This window comes from Podarcis gaigeae, assembly GCF_964106915.1.
Source record: "Podarcis gaigeae genome assembly, chromosome: 6".
NCBI classification, from domain to species: Eukaryota; Metazoa; Chordata; class Lepidosauria; order Squamata; family Lacertidae; genus Podarcis; species Podarcis gaigeae.
The window spans coordinates 74,227,123-74,241,320 of record NC_139682.1 but is presented as its reverse complement, the minus strand read 5'-3'; the positions used below and the strand labels follow the sequence as shown (position 1 = coordinate 74,241,320).

The window sequence follows — 14,198 nt, the reverse complement described above, 5'->3', positions numbered from 1 at the left end:
GCTGGAGCCCCAATTTGATGTAGACCATTATGAGATATATGGAACAATGGTGTGACTCAGCATAAGGCTACTTCCTATACACAATTAAAAATTGACCTGCCTAACTTGTTCCTTCCTACCTAAGTTTCCTGCAGAGTTGTTAGGGAACAGAAAAGAGATTTAGTGATCTACGTTTTTTACAGAGGAGCACGAATGCAAGTTACGAAAGGAACAAATAAGAAACTGAATGTGCTCTTTTCAAAGAATGAAACTGAGGCAGGAAACAATATTTCAAATCAAATTTCACCCTCCATTCTATTGTAGCCATTTGAAATGTGCACATTCCAGTCATCAAAGTGTTTGTTCTTAGGAATTTAGTACATCCTGGGAGAAAACCCAACCAAAAGTAAGTCCCACTGATTTCAATGTGACAATTATGCATATACTTGAATCAGTGGGATTTAAATGTGCATAACTGCGGCTGGATCGTGCCCCTTGTAACTGAGAAATACCTTTAGGGTCACTTAGGACTGAACCAAAGGCACTGATCACCAGATCGGCTTTCAGGCGGACAATCTGTTCCTGGTCCTCATTCCAGTTTCCATCTTCATCTTGCTCTGTCCGAACAAATTCCATAGCAACAATCTTCCCTCCTTTCACTACAACCTTCCGAGGGGAAAGGAAGGGGAGAAATTCACATTTTTCTTCTTTTGCAAGATCTACCTGGAAGGGGAAAAATAACATAGTTGCTATTGATTTTTTTTAAAGGTGAATTTGTATGTTGAAAGCTATCTTGAGAGAGTCTGACCCTAAAAGAAAAGTCTACAAATATTCTATATAAATAGATAACGCTTGTGTTACTTTCTAACCCTGCAATCCTATTGCAGGCGTCCCAGGAGGGCTGAGTATTTGAATCTTCCTCTTTAAGAAAGGTCTACCATCAGAGGTAGAAATCTGGTATCTCAAGATCCACAGCCAGTTATTGTGATACTGGAGATGGCACAGGAGAGATATGCCAGGGGGGTTCTGGGAGGGTCTGTAGGTCCACGGGATTTACAACCCTCTCTATCCCAACCCTCTCTTCCAAAAGAGGGAATAAACTACAGCATTGGCATAGCCTATTTCCTTTCCATTGTTTCCAAGGGGGCGGGAATCTTAAATGAAACATAAACTGGCAAAGTAAAACAGGAACGCAATAAAACCACTCCATCTTCACTTTCTGCTCTGCTGAGCCGGTGGGGACACTGGAATAGAGTGAGTCATCCACCTCCAGCTCTCCTCCTCTTTGGCCCCCTTGGATTGCAGTCTACATCTTCTACACACTGGGCTGCAATCTATCATTGTGGGTCGTTCTGTAGATTCCAGTGTTAGCAGGTTGAGATATGCATCCGAACAGGACAATGGTAATATTCTCAATACACATCAACCTCTCTCCCCCCAATCAGAAGATCAAACTGTCTTTTTAACCATCTTTTCTACCACCCACTACTTCTGGAATTGCATTACTTTTAATTAGCAGCATCTGTTAGGAGACCTCTTGGATTTGAAGTCAGAAATGGAATCGGCTTCATCTTTGTGAAAGGCTCTTACAGTAGGCTTCATTATCATTCCAATATGAGAGGAGACCACACAATCTGTTCTGGGAATAGCAGTTAGACCTACACACATTCCGTTGTCAGCTACTTGCTGTGGTGCCCAATTATCAAATCCACAAATGTTTTAAATGAATTAAAATGTGTAAGGCAAGGCTGTCGTCGTAAAATATTCCTCAAGTCTGGGATTCATCCAGTCTCTTTTTGCATTTAAATTATCATTTATGATTATTTTTATTTCCATTCATTTGACACATACTGAATCTACACAAAGCAACATCTTCCATGGCCAATAGTCACAATTCTTTCTACTCCCATTGGTCAGATGTCTTTTCTTAAATGTCAATGATTTCAGCTGAAGAATGAATTCAAAGCAGCAAAGCCCAATTTAGTGAGAGCAGCAAACCCGCACTCTCTGTTTTTCCCCAAGCTCCTTCTCCCAAAATTCTACTATTGCTATGTGCACCACTCCTCATTAAAGTGCAAGAAGGAAGCCAACACGTGAAGGTTTAGTACAGGTATGGGGAGCCTGTGGCTTTCTGGGTGTTGCTGAACTACAACTCCCATCAGCCCCAGCAAGCCTGGCCAACAGCCACAGATGATGAGAGATGTAGTTCAGCAGCATCTGGAGGGCCCAAGGTTCCCAACACTTGGTTTAGTAAACCAGAAATGGGTGCCTCCGCAGATATACACACTACCTCCACATATCTGCAAGAAATATGGCAGATGGAATCACTGGCAGATAGCAGTCTATTGCACACACACACACAGGACTTCAGAACTTAGAAAAAGAGGAGATGGGTGGCATATCAGGCAATACTGACAGTATGCATTAATACTGTTACTTGTTTTGATTATTTTTATTATGTATTTTGGGATGCAGGTGGCGCTGTGGCTTAAACCACAGAGCCTAGGATTTGCCGATCAGATGGTCGGCAGTTCGAATCCCCGCGATGGGGTGAGCTCCCATTGCTCGGTCCCTGCTCCTGCCCACCCAGCAGTTCAAAAGCACGTCAAAGTGCAAGTAGATAAATAGGGACCGCTCAAGTGGGAAGGTAAACAGCGCTTCCGTGTGCTGCTCTGGTTTCGCCAGAAACAGCTTAGTCATGCTGGCCACATGACCCGGAAGCTGTCTGCGGACAAATGCCTGCTCTCTCGGCCTATAGAGCGAGATGAGCGCGCAACCCCAGAGTCGATCACGACTGGACCTAATGGTCAGGGGTCCCTTTACCTTTATTATGTATTTTATTATGTATTTTGTGCTTCGTATATTGTCTAGGTGTTGTGAACCGCCCAGAGACCTACAGGTATAGGGCAGTATACAAATTTAATCAATCAATCAATCAATCAATCAATCAATCAATCATCATCATCATGCCTCTTTCTCTCTGTTAATCTACAAAAATGGGAGGTTGCAACTGTGAGGCCACAGCAAAAGGGCAACAGTAGAGCAGCTACAGTCTGGGTAACAACCATGACAGGACAAGCACCCCTCCCAAATTCCAAATTCTGTGTGGAGTGAGATCCCACACAGAGAACTTGATCCCAACATGCCTATCAAACAGAGCAGATGTGCATTGTACATTCACAACACAATGCCACCAGTACATAGCTATTACTTCATAATAGCTGGTCCTGAAAAAGAGAAGCCGAGGCTACAGACATTTGTAACAATGACAGGACCCTTGAGGATGAGACCTGCCACAGAAACCAGGGCTTGAATTCAAAGGAGTGCTAAATAACTCCTTGAACAAGTAAAACAAAATCTGCTTGTGCAAGGAGACTTCCTACTCTCCTCTCCCAGCGTGCCACCATATTTCGCTGTGATCGTGGCAGCAAACCACCCAGAGACTGCTGAATATCTTTCCCACTCCCTGCCAGTGCTATTTTTCTAGGTGGGAAAAGGTGCCAGAACTCACCATGACCTCCCTCATTCTCTTAGAATGGCAATGATGCTTACCTGAGAGGTGCCAGAACCCACCTGAGAGGTGCTGGAACTAAGTTCCTGTGAGTTCCCCCTGAAAAAAAGCCCTGCCCCCTTCTATCACCATGATACTATGTCAAAATGTAGTGCTATTCTGAGACTGGGACGAGTGCTGCCATTGTTACAAAACAGGAGACAGATCTAAAAGGCAAAAGAGGTATGCCAGTTTCACTGCCCTGCTTTTGCCCACCAAAATTTAGACTCCCGGAATGCTTCTGCAAACCTCCTGAAATGTCACCCAAATGACCTCCATTATTTACTTCAGGGGTCAGCAAACTTTTTCAGCAGGGAGCCGGTCCACTGTCCCTCAGACCTTGTGGGGGGAATGAAGAAGAAGAAGAAGAAGAAGAAGAAGAAGAAGAAGAAGAAGAAGAAGAAGAAGAAGAGGAGGAGGAGGAGGAGGAGGAGGAGGAGGAGGAGGAGGAGGAGTTTGGATTTGATATCCTGCCTTTCACTCCCTTTAAGGAGTCTCAAAGTGGCTAACATTCTCCTTTCCCTTCCTCCCCCACAACAAACACTCTGTGAGGTGAGTGGAGCTGAGAGACTTCAGAGAAGTGTGACTGGCCCAAGGTCATCCAGCAGCTGCATGTGGAGGAGCGGAGATGCGAACCCGGTTCCCCAGATTAGGAGTCTACCGCTCTTAACCACTACACCACACTGGCTCTCATTCTGAACAAATTCCTATGCCCCACAAATAACCCAGAGATGCATTTTAAATAAAAGCACACATTCTACTCATGTAAAAACACCAGGCGAGCCCCACAAATAACCCAGAGATGCATTTCAAATAAAAGGACACATTCTACTCATGTAAAAACACGCTGATTCCTGGACTGTCTGCAGGCTGGATTTAGAAGGCGATTGGGCCAGATTCGGCCCCTGGGCCTTTGCCTACCCATGATTTACTTCTTGCTTCAATAACACCCACCATTTTGAGTGAATCTATTCTTTGTGAATTTAAGAATATAACTTCTAGTCATGCTACCAGATGCTTGACTTGCTAATTTGGTCAAAGATGTTTTCACATTAAGGCAGGAGTTGAAATTATTCCAAAAACTGGGCATCTCTTGAAAGGATTATGCAAAATGGATATGAAATTTAAAGAAGAGCTTAACTCTTTTTCTCAGAGCCAAACCTTTAGGGTTCATTGTGTTCTATTTGTGTTCACTAAAGTTGATAAGATTACTAACTTTTATGGTTACAAAAAAATGTGGCAGGATTTAGAAAAGCTGTCCCGGTTTCTGATTTGATCCTGGAATTTTCCTTTTTTTTCTTAGGATGTCCCTATTCTCATCAAAGAAATGTTGGAGGGTATGGAGTTCAGCAACCACTGAACCAAGGAGATAATTACCTTTAGAAGACATCTGATGGCAGCCCTGTATAGGAAAGTTCATTTTTAAATGTTTAATGTTTTATTGTGTTTTTATACATGTTGGAAGCCACCCAGAGTGGCAGGGGCAACCCAGTCAGATGGGTGGGGTGTTGTTGTTGTTAGTATTAAATAGTATTAAATTATCACGGGAGAAATGTTGGAAGGTATGGCATAGTCCATGGTCAAAAGTGATGGTGGCTGTGGTTCAACAATATATAGAAGGCCACTCGTTTGCTACCTCTGTTTTAGGGAGGAAAAAAATCTGCAAACAATATTTACACCTCAGCAAAAAACAACAATAGTTCATACATAAGAACCAGGGAACTACCATCAGAGTTGTGCTAAGAATAAATTAGTGTATTTATTACATTTGTTCAAAAATAATCTCTCTAAATTATTACTCTCTGACAAAAAACTCCAGAACATAAATTATGTAGCATGAAAAATTACTCTCTGTTCTAGATGATTCCCCACTAGTCACCTTGTGCAACCGTTAGGTCTACATCTGTCCCTGAAGAGAGGGGGCTATTTCTGCATATATTTTGTAACGGGGCATATCTGATGTCTCATTAGTGTGAATTATGCAATAATCCGTGGTATGCGGCACATAAATTACAACAAAGCAAGCCCAACACATTGCGATAATTAAAGCTGAAATAAAAAGCTTTCATAATAAAATAAATGATTAAGATGCCAATCAGAAGCTTAATATGTGTGTGGCGTATGCATGCTGGCTACTGAAACTCTGATCTGAGTTCCAAATTAAGTTGTGCCTCGAAACATTGGTAACCTTTTTTTTTTTTAAAAAAAGCACATGAATTCAACACACAGACTTTCTTTCTGAGGATCTCTCCCACATGTAAATAAAATTCCTGGTCTGCCTCCCATCAAATTGGCAAAAATGTATAGAACAAGCAGTAAAACCTGTTGGAAATGCAAAGAAAAGGATGGCAACTTCTATCACATGTGGTGGTCATATAATAAAGGAGTTTGGGGAAGCGGTTTATAATGAGTTAAAAAAGATGTTTAAGTATAGTTTTCCCAAAAAGCCGGAAGAATTCTTGCTAGGTTTGGTGGAAGAAGATATTAAGAAGATAGATCAAAGACTATATCTGCATGCAACAGCAGCAGCTAGAGTTTTGATAGCTCAAAAGTGGAAGCAACAGGAGATGCCGATAGGAGAATGGCAGATAATGTTGGTTGAATATGCTGAGATGGCTAAATTGAAACACAGAATTCGCAATCAGGAGGAGACAAAGTACCAAAAAGAATGGAGTAAATTTATGATTTATATAAGTGAGAACTGTACAAATTTGAAAACGTTGGCAGGACTGAAGTAAATCTTATGTCATGATGTAATGTTTAATTAAAGAAACTGTGAATTATAGAATGGAATAGGAAAACTGGTGGAAGGGAAGTCAACGGCTCTATGGAGCATAAAGTAGGACATATGTAACAAAATTTGATGTTTTGTTGGTGGGTGTTGGTTGGTGATCTTAAATCTCAATAATTGTTTTTTTTTAATAATCCTGGCCTGCTCTTCATAGACATCTAAAAGTTGTTCATTTTTATGGTGGCCAGTTGGACAAGGCCTGTAAATATCACACACAGTTTGGAGTGGTTCTACGTGTACATTTCCTCTATCAAAAGGTCAATATTTAGAGTCATGTCACAAAGGTGTACTGGCTCATGAAAACAGCCACATGTGAACTGGAGTGATGGGCCAACAAAACTCAAGCACACATTGCTTTGGGGACTTGCCAACCTGGCTGAATTCATTGCTGGGAGTATTTTTTTAAAAAAATAACAACATTCCCATTTTGTGGTAAGTAATCATTTGAATGCAACATAGAATGGAGTATGGTAATCTGTACAGTGCAACTGGATAGTTATAATTTACATATTTGGAAAACTGAAGTAACCACCCAGAATTCTCTCTCTCTGTGTGTGTGTGTGTGTGTGTGTGTGTAATTGCCCCCCAGTCTCAATTGAAATTACAAAAGTATTACCAAATGCTTAACTGCATGTCTATAAATGGGAACGTTCAAATGTCATCATATATTTTTTTAAAATAACAGTAGCAGACCCTCCAACTGTCCCTATTTTCCAGAGAGAGTCCCAGATTTACAGAAGCCATTGTGGCTTCTGGTTTGATCCCAGAAAGTCCTGCTTTTCCTTAGGATGACCCTAGTTTCCTCAGCGAAACGTTGGAGGGTATGGAGCTATGTGACCCCCGAGTCAATGAGATAACTAACTCTACAGCCTTCTGAAGACACCCGAAGGCAGCTCTGTATAGGGAAGTTGTTTAATGTTTCATCATGTTTTTATATATGTCAGAAGCAGCCCAGATGGGTGGGGTATAAATAATAAAATTGTTGTGATTGTGGTTGTTATGGAATAAGACGTCCCTATTTCATTGGAGAAATGGAGGGTATGCAATAGAGATCATAGGAACTGTACTGTTTACACTGGCTGGCAGCAGCTTTCCAGTACTATCTCGAAGCTCTTACTTGGAAATGCTGAGAACTGAACCTGGGACCTTTTGCATAGAAAGCCTGAGGCACAGAGCAACCCATACATAGAGCCAGGCCTGTGCAGAGTGCAAGGGGCAGCCTGATACACTTGCCCCAGGCTTTGGAAGGCTAAGCTGGCCAGGAAGTCCCCTCAGGGGCCTGGTGGACTTGCATTGTCATGCCAAGAATGCTCCATGCCTCTTAGCTGACTGGGAATTCCTGCTCCAGGCCTCAGACAAGCTCTGCACAGGCTTGCGTAGACATGTGTCTTGTTTTAAAAGTCTGACATTCAACTGTTGGCATCTCCAGTTAAATGATATCTAGTAGGTGGGTTGGGTCCATGAAGACGTGCCAGTTAGAGAAAGAAGAAGAGTTTGGATTTGATGTCCTGCTTTATCACTTTTATCACTAAGGAGTCTCAAAGCGGCTAACAATCTCCTTTCCCTTCCTCCCCCACAACAAACACTCTGTGAGGTGAGTGAGGCTGAGAGACTTCAGAGAAGTGTGACTAGCCCAAGGTCACCCAGCAGCTGCATGTGGATGAGCGGGGAATCAAACCAGGTTCACCAGATTATGAGTCAACTGCTCTTAACCACTACACCACACTGGCTCTCAAGACTAGGCTAGATGGTCTGAGTCAGTATAAACTTAGGAACATCCTATAGTTCCTAAGAAGACCACAGTAAACACCTCATAGCAATATTTTATTTCAAGTGGCTGACACAGTGTTATGAGACGGCAAAAACCATCAGGTGTGAGACAGGTTTATTATATCTCAATGTCTTCCTGAGGGGAAATATTTCCACACTTGTATAATTTTAAGTTACATGAAGGTTTTCTTACGATAGAAAACTCTCCTCACAGTTGACAGAAACATGCTGTGAATAAAGAACCCGTCTTGCACACACTTGTTTTTGTATTTCAGGGCCAACTCTAAAGGGCTTGAGGCTGGACATGTGCCAGGACTCCAAGAGGCCATGAAGAGTCCACCAGGTCAGCAGCGCTGTGGTCAAAAGGAGGCACAAGAGACACATTAATTGACACACTCTCAGGGCTGGCGCCAAAGGTTGGCATGTCTGACGAAAGCCTGATGGACCTCCTTCTCCTCTTCAGCATGTTCACCCACCTCTCACCCTGGGCCAGATAACAGTGGTGGTGAGAAGGAGGAGGAAATGTCATGACTCTCTGCCAAGCAAGCAAGCAGGTAGAATAATAAGAGCAGCAAGCAATTAGTGATATGGAGGTACAGGGTAGATGCACTGACAGAGGGCCCATGGAGGATGTCTAATAATAATAATAATAATAATAATAATAATAATAATAATAATAATAATAATTTATTATTTATACCCCTGCCCATCTGGCTGAGTTTCCCCAGCCACTCTGGGGGGCTCCCAATCAAATGTTAAAAACAATACAGCATTAAATATTGAAAACTTCCCTGAACAGGGCTGCCTTCAGATGTCTTCTAAAGATAGGATAGCTGCTTATTTCCTTCACATCTGAAGGGTGTTCCACAGGGTGGGCGCCACTACTGAGAAGGCCAGCACCAACACTTTGAATCCTGCAAAAACCTGGAGCTGACCCTCCATGCACTGCCTTTTCCTGGTTAAAGGAGGCTCACTTAAGGACACCCAAATTCATGCAGCTGGAACTCATTTTCACAAGTGGTACGTGATGTTCTCCCAGATGCACCAGATATCAATGTAATGTAATGTTTATTTTTACAATCAGAGAGTAGACTTAGTATTTATTTTGTTGTGGTCCTATTCTATGCTGGCTGCCTCACACACAAACACCCACCTGCACGCTGTCTCTGGCTGAGGTTAGAGGGGTCTTCCCTCCCAAACATAACAGTACATAACAAACTTCTTCCTTGGTGGTAACGCCGCATGGAAAGGAAAACCACTGATTCTAGACGTATATATATATATATGTATGTAGCCAACTGCAGCCTTTTTATATATATTTCAAGGCTTTTATATGTTATTTTCTCTTTTATGGTTTTATTTGTATAATGCCTAATAAAGGTTTGATAAGTAAGTAACAAACTTCTTAAAGGGGTAGCACCACATGGGAGAAGCTGTCTCTGGGCTTGTCTAGGCTTCTGCTTGCCCCGTGCCTAGAAAGCATGGGTCTGAGTGGTTTTCTGCTTGACCTGAGCTTTCTAGACATGGGTCCAAATGATTTTCCCATTGCTCTGCTCCTTTCCCAGGGAAAACTAGCTCTTTAGCGCTAAATCAAAGCAAACGTGAATCTGGAGAAAACCTGAATTGCTTCGACTGAGCACTAAAGAGCGGTTTTTCCCAGGGGAAAGTAGCGGGACAAAAGGAAGTGTGGAGAAGTCCTCTGTAGCTACAGCGCAACATGTGAAGATGAAACCACACACTATTTGTGACTATTTGTACCTTTCCCTCTGACTTTCTTTTTATATATTTGTTTCCAAACAAAAACAGTAGGGAGCAAATGATAGGCAGGGAGTAGGGGAAGAACTATCTCGTCCTTTGCTTGCTAGCCACCATGTTGCTCAAAATGTCTCCTTTTTTTCTGTCCTGCCATGGGCATGGAGGGGAGGGGTATAGACCTCAGTATCATATCCCCTTGAATGAAAGAAAGTAAATTGTTGGGGGGGGAGTCAAATTTTGAGTATAGCAAATGCCCCATTGGGAAATGGCTGCCCCCTCACCCCCAATTCTCTGATCAACCCCCCCAAACCAGCTGGCCCCTATTGCCTGTGTTTTAATGTTAGGGAAATGCGGCAATAACCCCCACCCCCCCAAACCAGTGTTGCATATCTTAATGTATTTTCTATTAGTACTTCCGGTGTTTCAGTTTTGGGAAAACTTACCTCCTCAGGGACAGCCCGTATATTGGTAAATCCTTTCCTGAACACCACAAATACGCGACGAGCTCCACAGCGCAAAGCTGACGTTGCACAGTCAAAAGCGGTGTCGCCCGCTCCAAGAACAATCACTGCTCCCTGTATTGATGGCAATGGAGAGCGACAGGCGCACATTCCTGAATGATGAAAGGAAAACCCCATTTTCAAGGAGGGGAAGAGGGAAAAAAACACACCAGAAAGCTATTTCTGCATGACAGCTCAAACGGCACTTATACTCGAAGCAATGTAAAATTGCATCTTGCAGTTTTCGAGCATGGAGAGTCACTATCAAATTATTCTGCTTCATTGAAAGACAGTTTTATTCCCATTTTTAAGATATGCTCATACATGTAATTTCATAGTCAGTACCCTTTAGCAGCACTGCCTTCCTGTCTTGGCAGGATATAAAGTACAATGCATTTCTTCTTTAAAAATAAAAATAAAGGGTAGACTGTAGGGCCTTGTCAGATTGAGTGAAACTGATTTAAGATCCTGGTATTCAAAAAATTAAACCTTTGACTCATTCTTATCGGCATCACTATTCCTTGAGAAAGAGAGAGGGAAATCTTGTTACCAGAAATTCTGTCTGTCACCTGATCTAATGTGACTTAGAGTCCCACTTACTCAAGCCCTTGTCCAAAGAAGGCTCCACAATTGTGGAGGTAGACTACAGGTGGCAGAAACTGAGGTTATAAAAAGGAAAACAGCTCCAACCACTCTTACTTTGCGAATCATGTCCTCTGAAACAAGATGGCGTCCTGCACATGGCAAGAATATTTGTGCTTAATATCCAGGGCTCCTGGCTCTGGTCCAATCTACCTAGAGCCTGTTGTCACCACCATATTTATTTCTGTATGTGCATTCATCAGGTGTGGGGAATCTTTGGTCCTCCAGCTGTTTCTGGATTATAAACCCCATCATGGCTTTGGCCATGCCTGCCATATTTGTTTCCTACTTGTTTTGTTTCTTGAAAGAATTATGAGGAGAAATATGAAAGTCTGCACAGTGTCAATAAGTCACTGTCTGGTAAGGTACAGGATACTGAGAAAGGCTTAAAAACAACAACCCTTAAAAGACACAAAATCCATACAATGTGTTGCACTTTAAAAGCAGGCAGAATGCAGCTAACCACTGATTAAACAAATTACTGTAATTTTTAAAATGATACCATAAATAGAATAAACCTGTAATCTGAAGGGGCCTGTGATAGTTTCATTCAAAAGACTATGTTTTTTAAAGCATATCACCAGTGGTCTATAATTCTTACGTTTGTGCTGCGGTAGTTGTGAATTTTCACAGCAAGGGTGGAGAACCACAAGTATCAATTTCTTCCAAGAACAAAAAAAAAAAAGTTAAACACAGGCCTTTGGAAACTTAAAAAAACCCCATCACACGCACATGGAAACCTTCAGCATAGCATAATACATAACCATTTATTTTTCATATGGAGACAAAATTGAATTTTATCAGGACTGGTCATATTTTCACAAATTTTATTTCAGGCAACTAAAGTACTACAGCAGTTTGGGAGTCCATTGAACTATTTCCTGAACCCATCCCCATGCTAAGGATATTCCTTCTGATTTTTTTTTTCTGTTTGTTTCCTCAATATGCTGTTCTTTTATTGGGTCTTCTTCCTGGCCATAGTCACTTGAACAAGCCTAGCAAATCAGGGATCACATTAGAAATATACATAGCTAACAAGATTTTGAAATGTGCTGATGTCACTGAGGGCAAATGAAGCTGCTTAATGGATCCACTGCCCCTAACCACAATTATTTTATTTATTTAACAAAATTTATATACTGTTTGAATGTTTAACAAAAACCCTCCAAAACCTCTAAGTGGTTTACAACAGTAAAATCAATAAATCAATCAATAAAATATTGATGAAACAGGTATTGAAATCAACATTAGCTAAAATGGGTGACCATGTTCGCTTTTCAATATAATGTCTGAAAAAGGGACACATTCGTAAGCTGCTGGAAATGTCAGTGAGATGTTTCGTCCTCTTTGGCTAATGCCTAGATTCCATTCAACTCATGTATTTACACCAACCCAAATTCTTCCCACAATACTGTACTTAAGACAAAGGGTTTTGACACAGAGGTGAGCCAAGCGCCAATTATAAATAATTGTGAATTACCTTCGATGCAGAGATTGGAAACGCTGAAGTAAAAAGTTTAGGCCCAAAGCACCACACATTCCTGGCCAAAGCTGCCACAGGTATGGTAAGTTGTCAGGTCTACTTATGGAATGGGCAACTTAGTTGTATTATGGTTCTCATGCGGCGTTACCACCAAATGTAAGTAGTTCTTGGCAACTTCCACAAGGAGAAGTACACTGCTTCAATAAGTATTAATATTCACACAGGATTGAATAATTCAGCCTTGCCGAATGTCACAGGTTCATAGACTCTACCTCCCGAAGACTGTAGAGAGATTTCAAAAATGTTCATCATCTTATCCTATGAGGTGACAGGGGGGGGGTGTGTTTCTCTCTTTAACCAAAAAAAGCCTTGTCGTCCCTTTAAGCGGTACCATGGTTGCTTTGTGAATGTTGCTGGGCAGAACACGCCCAGGAACCAGGCTACTTCAGGAAGTAGAGTAATTTCCTACCTTGGGTTATTATTGCAGCTGGTGGTAGAGAGACCAATGGGAGACTCCACCTCAAAATAAATAAATAAATCACTGGGAGCAACTCTGTCATGGCCCCGTGTCATTTCCATTGGACTTTTCTTTCATAATGAGGAATGCTACTGACCTAACTGCAGCTCTATCGTTGCAATTGCTGGAGCAATGACAAAGCTATTTTTCCTAGCAAAATGAAGACTGCATCCCTCTGCTGAGTTGCATTTATCATGGTAATCCACACAACTGAAAAATAAATGAGACACCCCACCCCCCAATATAAAGGTCTCCAGAAATATTCCTCCACCACCACCACTTTCATGGAAAACTATTGTTTGTTTTTTTCTTTTTCCCCAGGAAACTGTAATGTCCCCTAGTTTGGGCATAACACATAACCACAGCTAGTTAAAAATCATCTTTGCACAGGGGGAGAAAAAGGGAGGGAATGTGACAGAGCCCTAAGGCTCATGCACATAACACTAAATCATAATTGCGTGCTCTTCTATGAATGACTTTTCATTCTAAGCTGCTGGAAAATCAACACTATGGCCTGTGTTTAAAGACTTCTTCTGGACACACAGCTCCATTTTCCTTCAGAGCCGGAGAGTCCGACAAAGTTTTAAAGAGGCTTGCTAAAGGAAACTCAAGAATGTGCACAAAAATGGCATCTCTGGCTCACTGAATGCTACCCTATGGGCAAGGGCAAAACTCTATGCTCAGTAGTGTGAATGACTTGCGTTGTTCCCTGCATACCAGTTTATATTGTTTTATAAAAGCCATGCTCTGTGTGCCTTCCATATAGAACATTACAACATATATGTCCCCTTCCTAGTTCAGGTTGGAGGACAGAATGCAAGGTTTCCTTTTATTGAAGACTTTTTATTAGTAAGATTCTGAGTAACTATAGATCCTGATACTTCATATTTTGTTTTTGTATTAAGCATATCGAAATGTGAGGATATAAATGTTTTGCATAAATATCTTGAGAACATATCTTTACAGCTACCTGGTTTACTTGCCATAGCCACCAATGGCAGGAAGTCTTTAGATGTGTAAAATCCTTGATCCATTCCCAGACCTTGAAATACAGCTTCTCTCTTTGGTTCTGGGAGACCTGAAAAGTAGAAACGGTATGTGAGTAGGTCAAGTATTCATAAGAAAGGAAAATATCTTCATGCTATCAACCATTAAATTAGAAGAACCTATAGAACTTTGCTGACAACCAAAAATGACAATTCATGATCATT

At 41.6% G+C, this 14,198-nt stretch overlaps 1 protein-coding gene across 6 annotated transcripts in view; it reads right to left on the bottom strand.

Annotated features, from left to right (window-relative positions):
- Positions 1 to 14,198, bottom strand: part of DPYD (dihydropyrimidine dehydrogenase) — a 495,490-nt gene that overhangs the window by 244,100 nt on the left and 237,192 nt on the right. For all 6 annotated transcript variants that reach the window (XM_083743291.1, XM_083743290.1, XM_083743288.1 and 3 more), the window contains 3 exons: positions 13,958 to 14,065; positions 10,289 to 10,458; positions 492 to 702 (listed from right to left, as the gene is read on the bottom strand). In XM_083743291.1, the coding sequence (XP_083599417.1) occupies positions 492 to 702; positions 10,289 to 10,458; positions 13,958 to 14,065 (489 nt within the window). The remainder of the gene's footprint in view (positions 1 to 491; positions 703 to 10,288; positions 10,459 to 13,957; positions 14,066 to 14,198) is intronic.